The 22,947-nt window shown below is 45.5% G+C and overlaps 1 protein-coding gene across 1 annotated transcript in view; it reads left to right on the forward strand.

The window, feature by feature from the left end:
- Nucleotides 1–22,947, forward strand: part of LOC143982287 (cyclic AMP receptor-like protein A) — a 933,494-nt gene that overhangs the window by 92,911 nt on the left and 817,636 nt on the right. The window contains exon 2 of the mRNA XM_077480869.1: nucleotides 21,028–21,080. Coding sequence (XP_077336995.1) covers nucleotides 21,028–21,080 — 53 coding nt within the window. The remainder of the gene's footprint in view (nucleotides 1–21,027; nucleotides 21,081–22,947) is intronic.

A 22,947-nucleotide genomic window follows, 5' to 3' on the forward strand; every position in this document is an offset into this window, starting at 1 on the left:
GACAGAAAGGTTTTTTATCTTTATGCATTCTATGCATAAAGATAAAAAGCCGCCTTTGTGCAGCAGCCCCTCCTAAGACTTACCTGAGCCTCATCTCGATCAAGCGATGTTGCACGAGACTCTCAGCTATCTGGGACTCTCCATCCTCATTGGCTCCCACTGCTTTCAATCAAGGTCAGTGAGCCAATGAGGAGAGAGAGGGGGGTGAGGCCAGGCCACAACTCCACGTCTAAATGGACACATGGAGCTTTGGCTAGGCTTGAGTGTCCCATAGCAAGGTTTTTAGCTAGCTCCTAGATTCAAAACAAATTTGTCAAGCCCTGATATCGAGAATTTTTTTAATTTAAATAATGGTGTGAGGGAAGGTAGGATAGGAATCTTGGAATTTGGTTATTTGGATCAGGTGGAAATGGTGATATTACCGCCCTTCCTTCAATTACAAAATGCTTTGCATTCATTTAGGGATGCAAGGCATTCTCTGAATGTTAGTCATGCCAAGTGGTTACAATGCAGAAGGGCAGCTGCTCGGCACAGCCCCTAGAAGATCACAGGCTTTTTCAATGATTTATAGCTTCCCCAGAGGCTAGCCAGGTATCGCATAAGCATTCTTACACTGTGTCAAGCTGGCCCAATGCAAGTATGCAAAATATGATTGCTGTAGCTCATCTTTATTAAAGAACTCAAACTTTTAATGTAGAAATAAAATGATTAAAATAATTCCCATCATTTGCTTTTGACTCTCTATGACCAAAATTGTCTCATTTAGATTTTTCCTCTTGTGGACTTCCACCTATGATTGTTTAGGTTTTTACAATATTTTTTATTTTATTTTTTTTGTCTCTTTGATTCTGAGACCGGGTGTGACATATAGTACAGATGGGACAAATTATTATTGGTACTAAATGGTAATTATGATATTGCTACAATGAACATGTGCTGATCATAAAGGAATAATATTTCTGCCCAGCAGCTAGTCTCGTAATAGCCAATAAACTGTCACACATAACTCTGGAGACATAGATAGACATAAATCACTGTGGTACCTTAATGGTTTATGGACATCTGTGTGTTCCTCCTATCTTTGCACGTCTTCTCACTTCTGTATCCATGGCATTATAACTGTCCCATTGCCTCACAGGTCTAGTACTATAAGCAACTATAGAGGCTTCTTTTACTGGGAATAAGCTGACTCTCTCCCCGCCATGTGCCATCAGGTACAGCCTTCTGTACATCAGGACAATTTCCTACTTGATCTACCCTATAAAATCATGCAGTATGGAATATAATCTTGTTTTTGCCAAGGAACTTTTTCCTTGAAGGGACATTTTTGAGTCATTACAGTCATTAGAGCGGTTGCCCTGGGCACGGTGGGTATTTGTGCTAGAAGTGGTGCTTTGGAGTTGGGATTTGAACTAGGAGGGTATGTTTGTGTTAGGAAGGGGTAGGGGTGATTGGTGTGATTTGTGCTAGTAGGAGAAATTTTTTTTGGGGGGGGGGAATAATGCTGGGGGTGGGATATTTGGTCCTTGGTAGAGGATTTGTGCTAGGAGGTGGGATTTGTGGAGGGAGAGGATTTGAGCTGGGAGGGGGGATTTGTACTGGAAGAGGGGAGATTTTTGTTTGGGGAGAATTTTGGCTTGCAAAGGGAATTTTATGCTTATCAGATAAGTGTAAAGAATAGTTCTCAAATTTTAGGGGGTAACTGAAGAGATTTTTGCTGATACATAATGCTCATACGTTTTGGGGGGTGGAGAGAGGCCCTGGCCTCTAGATGGCCTTGTCCTGGTACTGACTGTACCTGTTTTTGTTCTTGATTTAAAGTTGAACTTGAAGCTCGAATGAAAATGGGTGAACAGGCAGGATTTTTAATGCAAAAGAGACATGCTTTGTCTCCTTTATTAAAGCTACTTTTTCTGCCTGTCCCGTCCCTATACAGTAAGCTGCACAAGCACAGCTCACTGCAAGCATTCAGCAATGCTGAACCTGATGGAACTGCAGGCCACTGTCATTGTACGGCGGTGAGTTCCGAGGATGGTATTGCTAGATTTTAGATGAGTATATTTCCGCTTCAAGGCTTGTGTTTAGCTGAATATTTATGTTTACATTATATTTTACTTTATTAACCACTTCGCACCCGGCCACTGCACATATACAGCTGGGTGGGTGCTTCCTCCTTCTGAGTAGACGTTGGGAAACGTCTCTCGGATGGAGGGGGATTGTGCGCGCATGTGCCCCAGCAGCAAGATCCTGATGCACTCGTGTCACCCTAACACAGCGCATCTCCAATCTACAGGAGGGCTCTGTGATTGGCCCTTCTGATCACATGATGACTGTGTCCAATCAAAGCCGTCGTGATGTAACCAGAGAGCTGGTTGCTAGGCGATCCGCTCTCCTCTCCTCACACGGAAGTTGTCAGTGAGGAGAGGAGAGCAGATCGCTGCAGCCAGCCGGTGATCAGTGAGTATGAGCTGTGTTTACAGCTTTTTACACACATGATCACCGGCACAGTGTCCCCACAGAATGTAAACGCACACAGTGTCCACTAAATAGCATCCCCAAAACACTGTCCCCACACAGTGAGAACACCTGTCCCCACATATGTAACACTAAAATCATATGTCCAAATGATCATCTGCACACATATGTCCGTGATCATTGCGTACATATGTTCGTGATCACACAAACGAATTATTATACACTTAACAGGATTTTTTTTACCAAAGACATGTAGAAGAATACATTTTGGCTTACATTTATGACAAAATTCGATTTTATTGGATTTATTTTAAAACAGAAAGTAGAAAATATTATTTTTATACAACATTTCCGATTTGTGAATAAATACCCCCAAAAGAAAGCTCTATTTGTGTGAACAAAATGCTAAAAATTTAATTTGGGTACAGTGTTGCATGACCGCGCAATTCTTATAGAAAGTGCAAGAGCCCTGAAAGCTGAAAATTGGCCTGGGAAGGAAGGGGGTGAAACTACACAGCCCAGTATTGTAGTAGTTAAAGATGGTGAACTGCTTCTAATATATCTTAACCACTTGAGATCCGCGCTATAGTCAATTGACGGCTACAGCGCGGATCTCCTTTTCCGGGACTACGTCTATTGACGTAGTCCCGTGCACGAGCGGCCTGCGCGCCCCCTGAGGGGCGCGCGCGGCGCGCTCTGTGATCGGCGAGTCTACGAGACTCGCCTGATCACCGATCCGTGCAAGGGGTCGATCCCGACCCCTTATCACGTGATCAGCTGTCAGCCAATGACAGCTGATCATGTGATATAACGGAGCCGGTAATCGGCTATTATTCCTCCTCGCGCTGTCAGCGCGAGGAGAAAAAAAAAAAGCCGATCACCGGCGGCCGTGATCGGGACATCAGTCCCGATCATGGCCAGCACTGCTAGTGCCCACCTGCAACCCTGTCAGTGCCCACCTGCCCCCTGCCAGTGCAACAATAAAAAAAGTAAGTGCCCCCCGTCAGTGCCACCCAGCAGTGCCCACAGTGCCACCCAGCAGTGCCCACAGTGCCACCCAGCAGTGCCCACAATCTGCCTTAACAAAGGTGCTGCACCCGTGTCACATATCCGTGCCCATCAGTGTCATCTACCAGTGCCCAGCAGTGCCGCCCATCAGTGCCCAGCAGTGCCACCTATCAGAGCCACCTATCAGTGCCCATCAGTCCCATCTATCAGTGGTACCTATCAGTGCCCATCCGTGCCACCCATCTGTGCCACCCATCCGTGCCATCTTATGTGCCCATCTATGCCCATCAGTGCCTCCTTATCTGTGCCCATCGGTGCTGCCTTATCTGTGCCTATTTGTGCCGCCTTAACTATGCCTATCAGTGCCCACCAGTGCAGCCTATCAGTGCCCACCAATGCAGCCCATCAGTGCCCACCAGTGCAGCCTATCAGTGCCGCCTCATCAGCGCACTTCAATGAAGGAGAAAAATGACCCGTTTGCAAAATTTTATAACAAACTTTTAAACATGATTTTTTATTTTTTTTTGCATCTTTTTTTGTTTGTTTAGCAAAAAATAAAACTCTGAGCTGTAATTAAATACCACCAAAAGAAAGCTCTATTTGTGGGAAAAAAATGATAAAAATTTCATTTGGGTACAGTGTTGTATGACCGCGCAATTGTCATTCAAAGTGCATCAGCGCTGAAAGCTGAAAATTGCTCTGGGACTGAGGGGGGTTTAAGTGCCTAGTAAGCAAGTGGTTAATGGTAGAAACATATTAAAAACAACCAAACAAAAACATATTCCCTGGAATTCATAAAGACTGGCGAAGACAGATTTTGAGAAAGTGCTTCTCATGAGTTCAAAAAGTGGTTCAAAATGCACCTGTCTAGTACTTGTACATGAATTCTGCACATCCTGTGTCAGGTTTAGAATGCACCTGAAACAATTCCTTAAAATCTTTCTGCACTAAGGTCTCTCTCTGTAAGTAAAAAGAGAGTTGGTCAGATTATGGAGGTCAGAGGTGGACATGGAGGTGCATGCAACAAGAGGCAGTTAGCATGGTCTATAATAATAAAAGATAAATATGAGTAGTCCTCACAGGGTTAATAGGGGTGGGTAGTCAGCCTGTCAGTGCTCACACCATACGCCGCACACTGCATCAAGTTGGTCTGCATGGCTGTCGTCCCAGAAGGAAGCCTGTTCTAAATATGATGTGCAAGAAAGCCTGCAAACAATTTGCTGAAGACAAGCAGACTAAGGACATGGATTACTGGAACCATGTCCTGTGGTCTGATGAGACCAAGATCAACTTATTTGGTTCAGATGGTGTCAAGTGTGTGTGGTGGCAACCAGGTGAGGAGTACAAAGACAAGTATGTCTTGCCTACAGCCAAGCATGGTGGTGGGAGTGTCATGGTCTGGGTCTGCATGAGTGCTGCCACCACTGGGGAGAAACTACAGTTTATTGAGGGAACCATGACTGCCAACATGTACTGTGACATACTGAAGCCCAGCATGATCCCATCCCCTCGGGGACTGGGCTGCAGGGCAGTATTCCAACACGATGACGACTCCAAGATGACCACTGCCTTGCTAAAGAAGCTGATGATAAAGGTTATGGACTGGCCAAGCATGTCTCCAGACCTAAACCCTGTTGCGCATCTGTGGGGCATCCTCAAATGGAAGGTGGAGGAGCACAAGATCCAAAACATCCACCAGCTCTGTGGTGTCGTTATGGAGGAGTGGAAGAGGACTCCAGTGGCAACCTGTGAAGCTCCATGCCCAAGCGGATTAAGGCAGTGCTGGAAAATAATGGTGGCCACACAAAATATTGACACTTTGGGCCCAATTTGGACATTTTGACTTAGGGGTGTACTAACCTTTGTTGCCAGTGGTTTAGACATTAATGGCTGTGTTGAGTTATTTTGAGGGGACAGCAAATTTACACTGTTATACAAGCTGTACACGTACTACTTTACATTGTAGCAAAATGTAATTTCCTCAGTGTTGTCACATGAAAAGATAGAATAAAATATTTACATAAATGTGAGGAGTGTACTCACTTTTGTGAGATACTGTATATAAGAGTTTTGTGCTATAGGGGTGGTTGCACTGCTGGGAGGGTATTGCAGTGGATGCCAGTAGAACAGATAGGCCGATTCCTCATATAATGCAATGCAGCATATCCCTGGGTAAGGGTCCCCTCCTGTGTCTCCCCACCAGTGGATCCATCCAGGTGGTCTGACCTGGTGGTCCCCCCGTTTTGAGTCTCTGTTCTGTCTCTTATCCTACTTTACTGATATATAGCATTTATGATATCTTTACTTATTTAGCTCCAGAAGAAGTGATTCCTAAGCATGAAACTGGCAACTGGCCATCTTGTCAACTGGCCTTATGAACTACTATTGTGGGGTTGTACTCTCCCAGGTTATTGTATATGTGACCTTATTGGGGTATTTGTTTTTTAACCCGGTTTTATTTTGGTCTGTTGGGCCGTTGTGTGGCCACTGAGACACTTCTTAGTCACTTGCACTGATTTATGTTTCTTATAATTGTTTATGTCTTCAATATTGTTCATTACTAAAAAAATGATTAACCCTTTTTAACATATGCTTATAAAGTCCATTCTTTCTAATTTGTTAATAGTTCAGACTCTCTAATAGGAAGTGACATAGTATACTGTCCACAGTGCCACTCTGAGGTGACGTTTTTTTCTGTATATTACAAATGAGTAAAAGGTTTAGGCCCGGTTCACACTGGTGCGACATAATGGCTTATATAGCGTAGAGCCCCCCCTACCCCAAAGCAGCACCCCCCGTGATGAGGGTATGTGTGGACTGGTATGGGTCGAGTGGGCACTCGCTCGTCTTCCCCTTTTTCTGACCTGCCCGGCTGCATGCTCGTATAAAGGTCTGGTATGGATTTTAGGGGACCCCACGCCATTTTTATGTATTTAATTTTGGCATGGGGTTTCCCCCCCACGCCAGATATTTTAAATTTTATCATGGGGTTCCCCCTCAAGATCCATATCAGACTAAAGGGTCTGGTATGGATTTGGACAGGGGACTCCTTCTTTTATTTAGATTTTTTATTTTTTTTTTAATATCAAAAGCGTTTATTGAATAAAAAAAGAAAACATTAACATGAAATGCAATAGCTGAGACCAGCGGTACATGAAAACATATAGAAATTTACATCCTCTACACCACATTATTGCTCCGCACTCGTACTGTAATGAAGTACAGTTTACATCATAGAAGGTGTTAAGTTTGCCTAGGTTTTGGGTATTAGAGTACAGATCCCCCGTAAGCATGCCTTTACTTGACTCTATTAAAGCTTCCTCGACTTATTGAAGGAACACTATTGCACCCTCTTGGGTCCTATGCTTCTGGCTGTTTTTCCTTCATCTATTTGTATAGCCAAAACTTTGTGGTAAGGGATAACCATGGGTTCTTATAAACTACTTGTACCGTGCTGTTATCCTAATAATATTCTTAGGTGAAATCTGAGAATGAACACAGAAGAAAAAATAGGAAAGTTTGATGAGACCTGAAAAATGGTAGGATTGGATCGTCTGCTTGAGCTAATTATATTTCAATTGATTTTATGAATATCTGCATACTTTTTGGAGTATCGGAACACAATCCAGGGTGTCCAAGTAGCATGACATTTTTCCGCAGATTCATGGGCTTGAGCCACTGTTTCTTCTATTGCGTATGTATCTGTTACTTTATTCAACCATTCAATCACTGTAGGGACTCTGGAGGACCGCCAGTACACCGGCACCAGTGCTTTGGCTGCATTAAGGAGATGTTTAAGCAGTGAATGTTTGTATCTCTTCAGGGGTATGTTAGTAATGTGCAGAAGACAACAAGCCGCATCTCTATGTGGTTGAAGTATTTGTTATTTGTGTGATCAATGTTCTCACCTCGTCCCAAAAGTGAGTCAGCTTGGGACAGCTCCACCAAATATGCGTGAGTGTCCCCACATCATCTTGGCATCTCCAACAAATTTCTGGGACCTGCGGGAACCATCTATGTAATTTGTCTGGGGTGTGGTACCACTTTGTCAGCAGCTTGTAGCACATCTCTTGCGCTCTAGTGCTAATTGAGCACTTGTGGGCCAGTGCACAGGCGTCCCTCCGTTGTGAGTCCATAATATTCCTCTGAAGCTCAAGAGACCACTTTCTCTTAAAGCTGTCATCAGCGTGCCTGGTTAAATTTTGTAGCCAACTGTAGGCCACTGAGGTCACCCTGTATAGTCTCTCGCCAGACGCACAGACCAATTCCAAATCAGTTAATTGTCTATTGAAATCTTTTTTGTGTCTTGGGGAGGTAACAAAGCTTCTGATCTGGAAGTATGTCCATAGAGGGATTGTAGGTGCCTCCCAATCCCTCCTAAGAGCCTCCAAGTCTTTCATTTTGCCACGAGAGAAGCAATCTTTCACCAATCTCGTGGTAACAGAGGTTGTATTATGAAAGAGAGCGTTCCCCATCCCCGGGATGAAGTCAGGGTTGTCTTGGAGCGGTGTCAAAGGGCTAAGAGGGGTTGTCACAGCAAATCGCTTTATAGTTGCGTGTAGTACTGTCGGCGTATTCTCTGTCAGAGGATTCAAGCTGTTCATTTCCTTAAGTTTGCTCAAGGCAATCCATGGAGAAAAGCGTAATCTGTTTTCAATGAGTGTATCTTTCAGTCTTACCCAGTCCTTATCCTTCCCATGACAGTGCCAGTCAATTATCCTGGTAATTTGTGCTGCTAACTGATATTTCTCTAGTCGTCTGTCCAGGACAGCACTAGAGAGATAGGCTCCACCTCCAGAGGCAGGAAACACAAACCTGGGCGGTCTCCGTCCCTTCCCCTTCAGTCTTTGTGTTTCCTCCACCGGAGGAGGAGGCTGGATCAGGAGCTCTCCTTCCCCTGACGGTGGGATAGCCCATAAGAGACGGGGAAGGAGTTCTGGGTACCTGTTGGTAACAGACATCTGAAGTCCTCCGGTCGGGTTGACAGCAGCTACGAACTGGCGTTCTCCTTCTGAAGCCCGGGGAGGGCTGTCGTTTCCCCACCTGACAATAGGTTCAAAATTGGGCGCGAAGTCAGGTGGGGGGCGGGCACAGGCATCGAGTTCCGGCCTGTGGAACGCAGGAGGAGGATAGAGGACTTCCGGCAATCCACTACCGGTTCCGGGTCGCGCGGCGAGCGTGGATGTTCGGGACCTTGGCGGCTATTTTAAAAACCCGCAGCCACAAAGCGTTCGTGCTGCATCGCTTACGAAGGGAAAAGCCTCCAGGCGGTTAGGCGAGATTCCGATCGAATATGGATGCAGTGGAGAGTGGCAGTGGAGCTGAACCAGCTCAGGTAGGCAAACACAGAGGTGTCTTGTACCTACAGGGCTGGGAGAGAGGGGGGGGGGAGTAATGGACTAATCAATGCAAAGGCATTCTGAAATGGTCCAGGTGTGTTTTTCCTCCCTCCCTCTCTCAAACAGGATCCGGACTAAAGAGTCTTGCGAATCCTGTTAGCGGTTGGTGGGGTGCACATAGGTGTTTGGTGAAGGCGTCCTATTTTGCTAAGGTTTCGCTGACGTTAGCTTGTCTGTTTTTCCCTTCCTTCTTTTCTCCTTCTCTTGCCTTAGGCTCTGCCCAAAGAACCAGAGAGGTCAGGGGGGAAGAAGAGATGTCCTTCATGTATGAGTAAATTAAAAGAAGGATGGTCTAAGCCCCTTTGCAAACCATGCATAGACAAATTGGTCTATAAGGAAGCTACGGGAGCTTGTAAGGATTTGATTTCTGGAGTACAGAAAGAAATGGAGTCCATCAAAGCAATGTTAGTGAACCTTGAAACCCCAAAACCAGCCGCAGTTCCCTCTGCTTCCACCCCAGTGGAAGGTGACGAATCAGAGGTGGAGGAACTTGATTCTCTGGATGGCCTAAGAGAGGCGGCATCATCCAGAGATGTTCCTGTTCAAGGGTCAAGCTCTCCCAGATACAGGCTCTCACTCGAGGAGGTTGATGCCTTACTGGGGGTGATTTATGAGACGCTCGAAATTAGAGAGGAGCCAGTCTCCCTGTCCTTGCATGACCGGATGTATCAGACCCTAAAGACAGATTCAGTTAGGGTCTTTCCGGTTCATAGCACACTGATAGATTCAATCAAAAAAGAGTGGGAGGAACCAGAGAAAAAGCTATTTTTCCCCAAAAGTATGAAGCGGAGATTCCCCTTCAGCGAGGACCCCTCTTGTGTTTGGAATAAAGTGCCCAAGGTAGACGCAGCTTTTTCCCAGTGTGCAAAGTCAACAGACCTCGCCTTTGAGGACATGGGTGTTCTTAAGGAACCCATGGATAAAAGGATGGAGGTACTGTTGAAGAGGTCATGGGAAGTAACCATGAATAACTTAAAACCTGCAATGGCCACGACAATAGTGGCTCGCAACTTGGAGGTCTGGCTGGAACAATTACAAGGCCATTTGGAAGGGGGTACCTCCAGAAAGGAAATTCTGGATTCCCTTCCTATGCTACATAAAGCAGCAGGTTATATAGGAGATGCCTCTGCGGAGTCTGTTAAATTGTCAGCCAGGACCGCTGCCCTCGTAAATTCATCTCGCAGGGCACTTTGGCTGAAGTCTTGGTCAGGAGACTCGGCCTCAAAAGTGAGGTTATGTGGCATCCCCTTTGAGGGAGACTATTTGTTCGGGCAGGATCTTGAGAAAGTCCTGGACCGTACTGCGGACAAGAAGAAGGCCTTTCCTGTCAAATCTAAAAAGACTACAGGTAAACGCTTTTTTCGTCCTCAAAGGCAGGGACAGTCACAAGGACAGACCTCTAAGGAGTCAACCCCTAAGAAACAGTGGATGGGATGAAAACAGAAGGGCAATCTCTTTTCCTCTTCTAAAAAAAAAAACACTAAATCCCAGTGATGTAGTTCCTGTGGGGGGGAGACTGGGGCAGTTCCTCCCACAGTGGGAAAACGCTACCCCAAATTCTTTTATTCTGAGGATCATCAGGGAGGGTTACAAAATACAGTTCAAGCACATCCCACCTGCAAGGATGTGTCTGACTAAGCCTCCCAAAGATCCCCAGAAAGCGACAGCTTTGCTGTCGCAAATTGGCGATTTAATAGATCAGAGGGTTCTAGTGCCAGTCCCGCCACAGGAAATAAATCACGGTTTCTATTCGCACGTGTTTGTAGTGAGGAAACCGTCAGGCAAATTCCAGTTGATTTTGAATCTGAAGTTACTGAACAAGTGGGTAACTTACAAGAAATTCCGGATGGAAACAATTTTTACATAGATCAGTACTCCCTCCAAATTGTTTCATGGCCTCTCTCGATCTAAGGGACGCGTATCTACACATCCCGATTCGAGAAGACTCTCAAAAGTATTTGAGGATAGCGATTCTTTGGGGAAGTCAGATTCGATACCTCCAATTCAGGGCTCTGCCATTCGGTCTGTCTTCTTCCCCCAGGATATTCACCAAGGTCCTGGCATTGGCTCCCCTAAGGCTGAAAGGGATCGCTGTCATACCGTACTTGGACGACCTTTTATTCTTCGCCCCCTCAAAGCTCCAACTGCAGGGAGATCTGAGGGTAGCTATCTCTTGCCTAAAAAGGCTGGGGTGGTTGGTAAACGAAGAAAAGTCGCACCTGATACCAACACAGGCCATACAGTATCTAGGTTTTCTGGTGGATTCAGTGTCACAGAAAGTCTTCCTCACAGGGGAAAAAGTGGGAAAAGGTGAAAGATATGGTAACCTTCTTGCAGTCCAATCGGACAATTTCCATCCGGTCAGCTATGGCAGGGTTGGGCCTATTAGTGGCAACAATCCCTGCAGTTCCTTGGGCAAGAGCTCATTTCAGGTGTCTCCAGGCCAATATTCTGAGCAGCTGGGACGGGACACAAGAGTCCCTGGACGGGACTATCCATCTATCCTCAAAGACCAAAAGGTCTCTTGGGTGGTGGAAGAGAGAGGAGAACCTAGTACGGGGTCTATGGTGGTCTCCTCCAGTGTCTGTTCGCATCACCACGGATGCCAGTGCTTGGGGCTGGGGGGCCCACTTGGGGTCGAAAGTAGCCCAAGGATGCTGGGGGAAGACACAGTCCCAGAGGTCGGCCAATTGGAGGGAGTTGCAGGCAATCTGGGAAGACTTAAGGGCGTTTGCCAGGGATCTGAAGGACCACCATGTACAGGTCCTCTCGGACAGTATAGTCCTACCTAAACAAGCAGGGAGGAACAAGATGCCCGTCCTTGATCAAGCTAACAAGTACGATCATGCATTGGGCAGAAGAAAACCTAAAATCGGTTTCATCGGTCCATCTAAAGGGGGTGGACAACCACCTGGCAGACTTTCTGAGTCGACACCGGGTGTACGAATCAGAATGGTCACTAAACAGGGAGATTTTCCAGCTGTTAGTGCGCAAATGGGGTCTTCCGGAAGTGGACTTGTTCGCCAGGAAAGCGAACACCCAGGTCCCAGTATACTTCTCCCTAGAGAGGGAGGCAGGGGCAAAAGGGATAGACGCTTTGGCACAAAGCTGGGCATTTCACATTTGCTACGCCTTCCCCCCATTCAAGCTAATTCCTCTAGTCCTGAGGAAATTTTTGCAGGAACGGACCACATTGATACTAGTGGTTCCATATTGGCCGAAGAGACCATGGTTCTCGATGCTGCTGGGGCTGACAGACGAGCCTCCCCTCATACTGCCCGAGAGAGAGGATCTGCTGTCCCAGGGTCCAGTTCTGTTGCCAGAACTGCAGACCCTAAAGTTATCGGCCTGGATAGGGTAATTAAAACACTTCTTTCTAGTAGAAAGAAGGTAACCCAAGCAATTTATGTTAAGTACTGGAAGGTTTTTTGTTCATGGTTGGACACTAAAAAGGTGTCTATAAGTATCCCGACAGTCTTGGAGTTTTTACAAGACGGTGTGGATAAGGGACTGGCCATTAGTACCTTAAAGGTACAAATTGCGGCCCTGTCTGTTTTTTTGGATCAACCTCTGGCGGTAGACCCGCTAGTTAGCAGGTTCTTTAAGGGGTTGACCAGGATTAAACCTGTTCCTTTCAAAATTTTACCCAAATGGGACCTGTCAATTGTGTTACAGGGATGGGTAAAAAAGTCTCTGGAAGAAGAACCTTCCTTGAAATGGATCACGCTTAAAACTGTGTTCCTAGTGGCTATTTCCACAGCCAGACGCATTAGCGAGCTTCAGGCACTTTCGGTGAAAGAGCCGTTTTTACAAATTTTTGAAGATAGGCTGGTGTTGCGCATGGACCCTGGGTTTTTACCCAAAGTAGTGACAAAGTTCCATAGAACACAGGAAATTGTTTTACCTTCGTTCTGTGGGTCTCCCACTAATCCTAAGGAGGTAGAGTTTAACCAACTGGATGTGAGAGCCTGTGTCTTACAATATCTGGAGATGTCAAACATTAGAAAATCAGATGCATTATTTGTTTTACATGCGGGTAAAAAATTGGGGTCACAAGCTTCAAAAAATACAATTGCAAGGTGGATCAAACAAGCTATTGTAGAAGCCTACAAAGGAATGAAAATGGAATGTCCTTTTTCCCCCCATGGCTCACTCCACACGGGCACTATCGACCTCATGGGCAGAGCGAGCTGGAGCAACACCAGAACAAATTTGTCGAGCAGCAACTTGGTCAAGCTACTCAACGTTTATGAAGCATTACAGATTGGACCTTATCTCAGCGCAAGACCAGGCGTTTGGGAGAAAGGCCCTTCAAGCGGTAGTCCCCCCCTAATCTGGTAAGTTCTCGTTGATCCTCTCTAGTGCTGTCCTGGACAGACGACTAGAGAAAAGGAGAGTTAGACTTACCGGTAACTCTGTTTCTAGGAGTCGTCCAGGACAGCATGGATTCCCTCCCTATATGCTGTTATAATGCTGGACAAGTGTTTTTGTCGTTACAGAAGCCGTTTCCGGGGAAGTTCTCGTTTACAAGACTGAAGGGGAAGGGACGGAGACCGCCCTTTAAAGATCTGGTTTGTGTTTCCTGCCTCTGGAGGTGGAGCCTATCTCTCTAGTGCTGTCCTGGACGACTCCTAGAAACAGAGTTACCGGTAAGTCTAACTCTCGTTTTCTTGAAGTCTGGCAACCCCATCCCTCCCAATTCCTTGGGTTTCGTCAGTAAAGCAAATCTAATCCTCGCTCTCCTATTATGCCATAGGAAACGCAGGACCAAGGAGTTTAGTTTATGGAAGAAACTTCTTGGGATATGAACTGGTGACGCTCTAAACAGATAGATCAACCTTGGTAAAATGGACATTTTCAGGATTGCCGCCCGGCCGAACCAGGAGAACAACCCCGAGCCCCAAGACCGTAGATCTCCTTCGATTGTTTTCAACAGCGGGGGAAAGTTGTGTTCGAAAACCTTTTTGGTATCCAGGGCCACCCACACATCCAGGTACTTAAGTGCTACCGCCTCCCATTGGAAAGGACAATTTTCCTCGGTTCTGCTTAACTCCTCCGGAGTTAAATCCACATTTAAAGCCTCGGACTTGGAGTAATAAATTTTTAAATTTGAAATATAGCCAAATTTCGCAAATGCTTCAAGTAAATTGGGTAAATCGTGTGTGGTTCGGTCAAAAAAAAACATCAAGTCATCGGCATAGGCCGCAACTTTGAACTCCCTGTCCCGAATCCTGAATCCTCTAATCTAATCATCTTTATTGATTGCTCTAATGAATGGCTCGAGAGATAAAATAAACAAAAGGGGTGACAAAGGGCATCCTTGTCTAGTCCCGTTCGCAATAATCACTGGTTCCGACAAGGAGCCGTTAGTCCTCACTCTGGCTGTGGGGTTTTGGTATATTGCCGAGATCCGACATCATCCGAGCCTTCAATCCCACTTGTCTACACGTAGCCATCATATAGTCCCATGCCACCCGATCGAAGGCCTTCTCCGCATCCGTGGACAGGAGAAGGCCTCCGATCTTCCCCAAACGAGCCGTCTGCATCAGCAAAAGTGTTTTAATAATGTTATCTTTGGCCTCCCGCCCTGGCATAAAGCCAACCTGTTCTGGACCAATCAACTCCGACAAAAGTGGGCTCAATCTATTAGCCAGGATCTTTGTCAGGATTTTGAGATCCAGATTTAGGAGTGATATTGGCCTATAGTTTACACATGAAGATGGATCCTCATTAGGTTTGGGTAACACCGCTATATGAGCCGACAGAAAGTCGGGAGTGACCCTCTGGGGCGTGGACAGGGAGTTCAAGGCCTTTTTTAGGGGGTTGGAGAGAATATCCAAAAAAGTTTTATAATAGATGGCCGTATAGCCATCCAGCCCCGGGCTTTTCCCTGACTTCAAGTCGGTCATAGCTCGTTTAATTTCCTCGTCTGAGATCTGTACGTCAAGTGAAAGTGAGTCATGTTCCTCAAGGGTAGGGAGTCCATTCTCTTGTAGAAATTCTTTAATAATTTGGGATCTATTTCTGTCCAGGTTCGTGGGTCTATGTTGTGGGGGTAGATTATATAACCCTGTGTAATATTTATGAAAATGGGCCGCAATAGTATCATTATTTACATCAAGGGAACCCTCCGCATTCCGAATGCCGTTGATGACCTGGCTGGAGTTATGCTCTCTTAAGGCCTTAGCCAGCAATCTACCTGCTTTGTTTCCCCCTTCATAGTAGATCTTTTTTTTAAAGAAGAGCAAACGTTTGGATTTAATATGCATCAAGTCCTGTAATTGCTTCCTGGTGTTCAATAAGTCTGTGGCCGTTTGTTCGCACAATGTGCGCTTGTGCAGCGTTTCGAGTCTGGCTATTTTCTCAAGTAGGCCTGACATCTTTTCCTCCTGTTCGCGTTTACGTCTCGCCCCCAGCTTGATTAGTACCCCCCTGATAGTACACTTGTGTGCTTCCCAGAGCACTAAAGGGTCTGTGTCGGGCAGGTCATTAAGTGAGAAAAACTCTTTGAGTGCCGTCACAATCTGAGGTAAAATTATGGGGTCCGTCAGGAGAGAAGAATTTAGTTTCCAAGTGTTGCTTTTCTGTCTCTGCCTACTGAAGTCCATTGATACAGCAATGGGAGCATGATCGGAAATAGCCTGTGTGCCTATTTTGGCTCCTCTAATCGCCGGCAAGTAACGCTGTCACAAACCGATAGTCAATGCGAGAATATTTATTATATGGGATCGAATAGTATGTATAATCCCTGCTCTCTGGGTTTAGAAGGCGCCATGAGTCTACTAATTGCAGGGTCTGTAAAAGTTTTTTGATCCTTTTCAAAATCTGAAATGTGACACAGGACCTACCCGTGGAATTGTCCGCCAGTGGATCTAAGGGGATATTAAAATCCCCTCCTAGGATGATACAGCCCGATGCAAAGCCCTGTAACTCCCTCACCAGGCGTCTGCAAAATTGTAGACGACTTGTGTTGGGGAAATAAACATTGGCCAGGGTAAGAGGTCTACCGCCGTAAGAGCCTTTTAAGAAAATGTATCGTCCCTCTGGGTCTGATAATGTCTCGGACACCTCGAAAGGGGTGTCCTTGCCTAGGAGAATTGAAACTCCCTTCGTCTTAGACAGGCTATTCGTTGCATGGAAGGCTTTCGTAAAAAATTTATTTGTCAGTCTGTGCGCCTGGCGAGAGACAAAATGCGTCTCCTGAAGGAAGACCCATTTTGGCTTACCTCTTTGCAATTCTCTAAGTACCGTAGCTCTCTTTTCCCGGGATGTTCAGTCCCTTCACATTATGCAAGATCACCATAGGCATGTGCCCCAATGTTGCGTAAGCCATTTATTTAGCTATGCGGACCAGTATCACCTGAAAAATTTGTCAAGACAAATCCAACCTACAACGGTATGAAATATGGGATTAGTGGATATCAGAGTATAAACAACCCTCAAAAGGCTATCCCACTCCTTATCGATGTATTTCAATAAAACGTTAATAGTAGAATATAGGTAAGACAAAGAAAGAGAAAAAAAAAAAAGGGAGGCCGCAGGGAGATGAAGGAGGGGGAGAGAAATAAAGAAGGAAATAAAAAAAAAAATTGGGTGAATAGATGGGGGGAGGCGTAAGAGGGGATAGAAAAAAGATAGGAACAGCAGAAAGGAGATAGCTGTCCCCAGGTAGTGAGTATACTGTTTTATATAGATGAGCCCAGCCAACAGGGTGTCAAATTAGCCTCTTCCAAGATCGGAAAAATATTCCGGTCTAGAAAGGCTTGGTAGGAACGTGGGTCAGACCAGATAGCGTAACGTTCTATTCGAGGAGCTGACCAGGTTATGCGACTAATAACACAACTATAAAAAAGAAAAATAGACCCAGCAAACAACAAAACAATTCCAGTACAATAACACTAAAAACACTTGAAAATGTCAACAATAATTACGCTGGGTTAGGGGAGAGAATCAGCAATTATCAACCAATTAAATAGTGAAGAGTTTGTCATCAAATCTCAACCTCTCATAAGGAGAGGGCATGCGATTATATTTGTATAAGCCAACAACTATGAGTTACTGTCCATCTGGGTTTGCGTCCCATGTAACATAGAGTTAAATAACAAGGTATGTCACTCTACAGGCCTTTACTAAGGATTATGGCAACCTAATAGTGATCTCCTTCTTCCTTTGCCATGAGTCCAGCAGTATAGATGGCCTCTTCTCCTGTGCCTGCTGTGGCTTTTGTATTTGCCTGTCCAATACATTATAACCTGCACCCACTATAAGTGGGCAAATATAAAACAGTAAATGAGATGAAGGAACTACTGACATCAAGGAAACTGGAATGTACTAAGGAGGCCCTGTTCACTAGAAGGCTTGTGGCATAGCCTACGAAACTTTAGCATCTTGTGTGGACGTTAAAATAGCTACCCAGGGACAGCGTCCATCAGTGGATCTCTAAGTAAATTAGCCTTGGCCCTCCTCCCTGGCTCTGGATGGTGTAGGTCTGGGGTTTTGGGTCCCCGTGGTGGAATGGCTCCCTTTGTTGTTCCTCATGCGCTTCGTCAGGCGTTTTTCCGGCGTAGAAAGAGGTGAGCTGGGAGGGCTTTTGTTACCCAGCGGCAACGTGAACTCTTGGTACCAATCCGGTAGGGACACCAGGTCTATGTGCAGGGCCTCACAAAAATCCAGAAGTACTTGGGGGGGGGGGGGTACGAAGAGAGATCTGTTTACCTCCCTGCATGACTACCAGCGCAAAGGGAAAGCGCCACGTGTACCGGATCTCTTTTTCCCTGAGGACATTCAGCAGAGGGCGCAGAGCTCTCCTGTTATGCAATGTGATTTGCGATAAATCTTGAAAAAGCATAATGGATTCTCCATTGAAAATTATGCGATCATTCCTCCTGGCTCTTCTCATTATATCCTCCTTGAGGGGGAAGCTCTGGAGGCAACATATAATGTCCCTGGGGGGTGCCGAATCGGGGCCCTTCGCCCTTAGTGCTCTGTGCGCTCGTACAAATTCTATTGCAGTGTCCTCTTGTCTATCTAATAGACTGTTAAAAAGTCTCTGCAAAGCTGGAATAATTTGATCTGATTCCACAGACTCAGGTATCCCCCGTACCCTAATATTGTTCCTCCTCCCCCTGTTGTCCAAATCTTCTAAGTGGTGATTCATCTCAATAAAGTGAGATGAGTGCGCCACAGCTACTGACTCCAGAGCGTGTATATCTTTGTCCCTTCGTTTCCCTGCCGCCTCCACTGCCGTGATCTTTTCTGTGAGGACAAGCAAATTGGATTTTAAATCCGTGATGGCAGCCGAAAATGTGGACTTTGTCAGCTGCGAAGCCCGACATATGTGAGGGGTTTGGAGGGGGTGTGAGAGACTCCTACCTGCGTCTTCAGTTGCTGACTGGGATTCCTCACTGAAATCCTCCTCCTCGCCATGCGCCCGCACCATATTGTCCAGCCCGCTCTGTCTTTTCATGGACTGAGATCGGAAGATTTCGTTGATATTCCGGGCGGTATCGTTGTTCAGGGTCTTCCGGGCACTTGAGTGAGGGGTGAGCTGGGTTTTCCTACCCATAGCAGGCTGCTGTTACTAGACAATATAGGCTCTCTGCCGATTCTCTCCCCGGAGCTCTGTTAGTGCGCCGCCATCCTCGCCGCTGGCCAAGCCACGCCCCCTATTTTGATTTTTTATTATAAATTTGGTGTGAGGTTTCATCTATACCAGAAGCAATTGTTTTGATTGGTCAATTGACAAGTCTTATTCATCTAAAAGTCAGATCAAAATCTGATACCATTCATTAAAAACGCATGGAAGTTGAACCAAAGTTGCGGGGCAAAGTCGTAACACGAAAGCTGTGTGTGTCTCACCAGTGTGAACCAGGCCTTAGGAGTGCACAAAGCAAGCCTTGTCATAGTGTAAAAGGCTTCCCAGTAGAAAATAAATTTGTACAAAAAACTTCCATCTGAGTTGGAGTAGAAATGGAGAAAGGGAGAAGGCAAGAACATCTGGAAAGAAAGCAGGACACCAGAAAGGGGGAGGGAGGGAATGAAAAGTAGCTGCCTGTAGACCAAAATGGCCTGTAGTTGGAGAATAAAAAAGGTGGGGGGAGAGCACACTGCCAAAGGGGAGAAGAGGTGGGAAGGCTTCCTGTGTGATCCAGTCCACCGGACAACCCATCAGACTACCTGAGCAGTCAGATAGCAAGGAATGGTTCAGCCCTAATTGACCATTTAAGGTAATCCACGGGTCTCAAATCTTTAGGAATGTAGTGTGGGTATCTGTTAGGATAGAAGTGAATTTCTTGTTAACCATGGTCCCCATGAACCACTGCTTGACCTCACGAAGTTGAGAAAAAACTGGTGCCAGTCTCTCACCAGTGTCTGTGAAGCTGCTAGGAAGATTTAAATTTTGGTCTCATCTGACCAGACTATTCTCACGGTATTTCACAGGCTTGCTTAAATGTTGTACAGCAAATTTTAACAAGCTTCAACATGCTTTTTCTTCAACAATGGAGTCTTGTGTGGTGAGCGTGCATGCAGGCCATGGCGATTGAGTGCATTAGTTATTGTTTTCTTTGAAACAATTGTACCTGCTAATTCTAGGTCTTTTTGAAGCTCTCCACAAGTGGTCCTTGGCTCTTGGACAACTGTTTTCATAGTTCTGTTTACTCCTCTGTCTTGCAAGGAGCACCTGGTCGTGACTAATTTATGGTGAAATAATGTTCTTTCCACTTCTGTATTATGGCCCCAGCAGTGCTCACTGGAACATTCAGAAGTTTCAAAATCTTTTTCTTTAACCATTCCCAGTAGTATGTGTCATGGTTATGCAGTAATCTTTCTCTGTCAGCTTACCTCTCCTCCTGTGTTCAGACTAAGAGTACAGCCACTTTCACCTGGCTGTTTTTATAACCTCTCCTCTAAGCATGGCTCCACCCCAGGCCCTATCAGGGAACCCTATATTAACCTGTGCACTGCAAGCCAGCGGTGCTGATCAACCATTGTGTATTCACTGTGTGTTTTGCTTCCTGTTTCCTGCTTGCTGTGTGCTCTTCGTTTGTCTCTGTTAATGACCAATTCCTGTCTGCTCGTGACCCTGACCTTTTGGCATGTTCACGACTATCCCTGTTTGCCTGTGACCCTGAACCTTTGGTGTTCCTGTCTGCTAGTCGCCCTGACCTCTGCCTTATCCCTTTACCATCCTTGTTGTTCCAGCAGGCTGCTTCCTTCTCCTGTAGTCTACCGTGAGCATGAGCTGTGAGACCCTAGGGACCGCGACCCAGAGCCAGACTGCAGTGCAGTCCATCCTCACCACTAGAGGCTCTTAATCCCTGCTGGCTCTGATTCTGCACCCTGGGTAATCTATGCTCCGGCTCCCACTGAGATCTGTGTTGGTGATCCAGTAGACCTGCTTCTGGGTACTATCCGCAGCAGTCAGTCCTAGGGTCCACTATCTTAGCGGTGCACTTCCGACTCTTAAAGAGAGCATCTGTCACCTGGTCTCAGGTGACCTGACAGTATGTTTTGCAACAATACGTTTGCAAATGTCTTGAGAGAGCTCTTTGCTTTTACCCATCATGAGGTGTTTCTTGTGTGACACCTTAATAATGAGACACCTTTTTATAGGCCACCTGTTGAGAAAGAACCAGCTAATATTAAAATGCACTGACAAGGGACAGGGTTGCTTTATAATTACTGATAGATTTCAGCTGGTGTCTTGGCTTTCCATGCCTTTTTGCACTTCCCTTTCTTCATGTGTTCAATACTTTTTTCCTTTGTCATTCCATTTTATTACATGTGACTTAATTTCTGAACGTATTTGTTTTTGTTTCTGTATGTATGGATTGCATGGGTTGTTTCCGACATGTGGGGAAAATGTCATATCAATAGCACCTTTAGAAATATATTTAGTTAGAAAAATGGTGACGTGTTCAATACTTATTTTACCCACAGTATACTGTATGTAAATACATTATTTAACTGCTGTATTACTTGCTTATGACATTAATACACTCTGCGCATGTATGCTGCATACATACAGTATAGGAGACAGACTCTTTAATCTCTAATTTGTCATCCGTATTTGCATATTTTCTGTACATAATACATAATTCAGATGTTGAAAATATTGATAATTGCAAGGATTTTTGTTTTGCAGGTGACAATTAACACAGTGAAGAGGATAACAGCAGCATTCTCACTAATTGGATGGTAAGAAATGCTCCTTGTAACTGAGAACCGAGAGAGGGAAGCAGCAGTTTTTGTTTTAAATATTAGGTTTACTATCTTAATGGTACAGAAATTATTATAACTAGGTGACTGATAATGATAATGCTGTACATTATCAATGATGTACATATTGTGTGACCCCCAACTGCCAGCAAGAAGTTACATCGATCTCCCACAGAGATGGCGGGACAATGTTTATCTCAATCTTAGATCTGACACCAGGTCCTTGAATACAACTATCCTGGTCATTCTATTTTGCTTTATGCAGTAATAATTTATATTCATTGGATTGTATAAAAATAATTAAAGGAGAAATATTTTATTTTAATTTGGGGTTTAACATTTTACACTGTTGTTTGTTGTATGCAAGCATTGCTTTGCAAAGGAACATTTAATGACAACTCAAGTTTTGCGTGTCTGGGATTGTAATAACAAGTTGTATTCTTCGGCCCCCTCTGGATCCCCACTGGTGCAAATGGGAGACTTCTTATGGTTCCCTCCTGGGGAATGCATGGCCTTTTTTGGGCCCTGGGCCATGAATGGTAACTCTAGCTGCGGTAGATTCTTGGAGAATAGGCGGCTGCTTCCCCTGGAGACCCTCAGGGATGGGTTTGGTCTTTCCCCCATGGATCGGTGGCACCATAAGTAATTTCCCCATTTTTTTTTTCTACCCATGGATGTTCTATTAGGGAGTTGTCTACCCTTACCCTGTTTTGAGAGGTTGTTCATAGAAAAAAGGAGCTTACATCCCATCTGATTTCGGAGCTCTATAAGCTTCTGGGTTCTGTTCCCACTATGACAAAACCAGTCTTTATTCAGGAGTGGGAGTGGGACCTTGAGCTGGAGTTTTGTGATAAACAAATGGCACATCTGTACAAACTCACACACTCTAGCTCCATAGAATCTAAAACCCAAGAGACCAACTATAAGCTACTAACACACTGGTCCCGTGTACCTGCAGCTCTATCACATATCTACCCTTTAGTCACAGATTGCTGCTGGCCAGAATTTGGCCACAGGGGCACACTCCTGCACCTCTGATGGGAGTGCCCTGGGTTTAGCCCTTTTTGGTTAGATATTAAAACGAAGAGAAAGGATGCTCTTGGGGTGGATAACCCATTGTCCCCAGCCCACTTCCTTCTCCACGTTGCTACTCTTCTGCTTAAACATTATAAGAAAAGTGCCCTACCACACCTAAATGACTTATTCCGTTATATTGGAAACGGGCCCAGTTGCCCATCAAGGAGTAGTGGTACCAGAAAGTTGCTGAGATTAAGGAGACTGAGGTGTGGGTGGCAACATGTAGGGACAGACGTGAGCACTTTTCTAGTATCTGGGCAACTTGGCAGGAGCACACAGCTGATCCTGCTAAGGTTTCATCCAGCCTGGATGTCTACTTGTTGAAGCTAGCAGAGCCCTCGTTGAGAGTACCCGCCTGAATAGTGTTGCCATTACCTGAACCTAGTCCTTACATTTCAGTTTAATGTTTTCCATTCCCTTTCAGATGCACCAATCTGTATGGGCGATTATGGTCATGATAAACTCCATTGGAGTATCTTCTAAGTCTTATATCGTGTTGAAGGTTTTAGTGCTTTTTCATGTTTTACCCCCTGTACTGGATTGCAACTTTGACCTACTGTTCTGCTGTGCCAATGAGGTCTTCGCTCTGTGAAGGCCTGGGTCTGGACCCCGGCGCGACACCCTTTGGTGGAGGTTTTATGGAGGCTTTGAGGACTCCCTTCCCCTGATGGTGGTGCCGACGGGGCCACCCTGCAGCCCTCTTGATGTGAGGCTTCCAAGGACAGCTAATGCCATGTACACGCGACCGGACTTTCCGGCAGACTAGGTC

Source organism: Lithobates pipiens, unplaced genomic scaffold, assembly GCF_037356315.1.
Source record: "Lithobates pipiens isolate NorthernLeopardFrog02 unplaced genomic scaffold, aLitPip1_a1.2 Scaffold_16, whole genome shotgun sequence".
NCBI classification, from domain to species: Eukaryota; Metazoa; Chordata; class Amphibia; order Anura; family Ranidae; genus Lithobates; species Lithobates pipiens.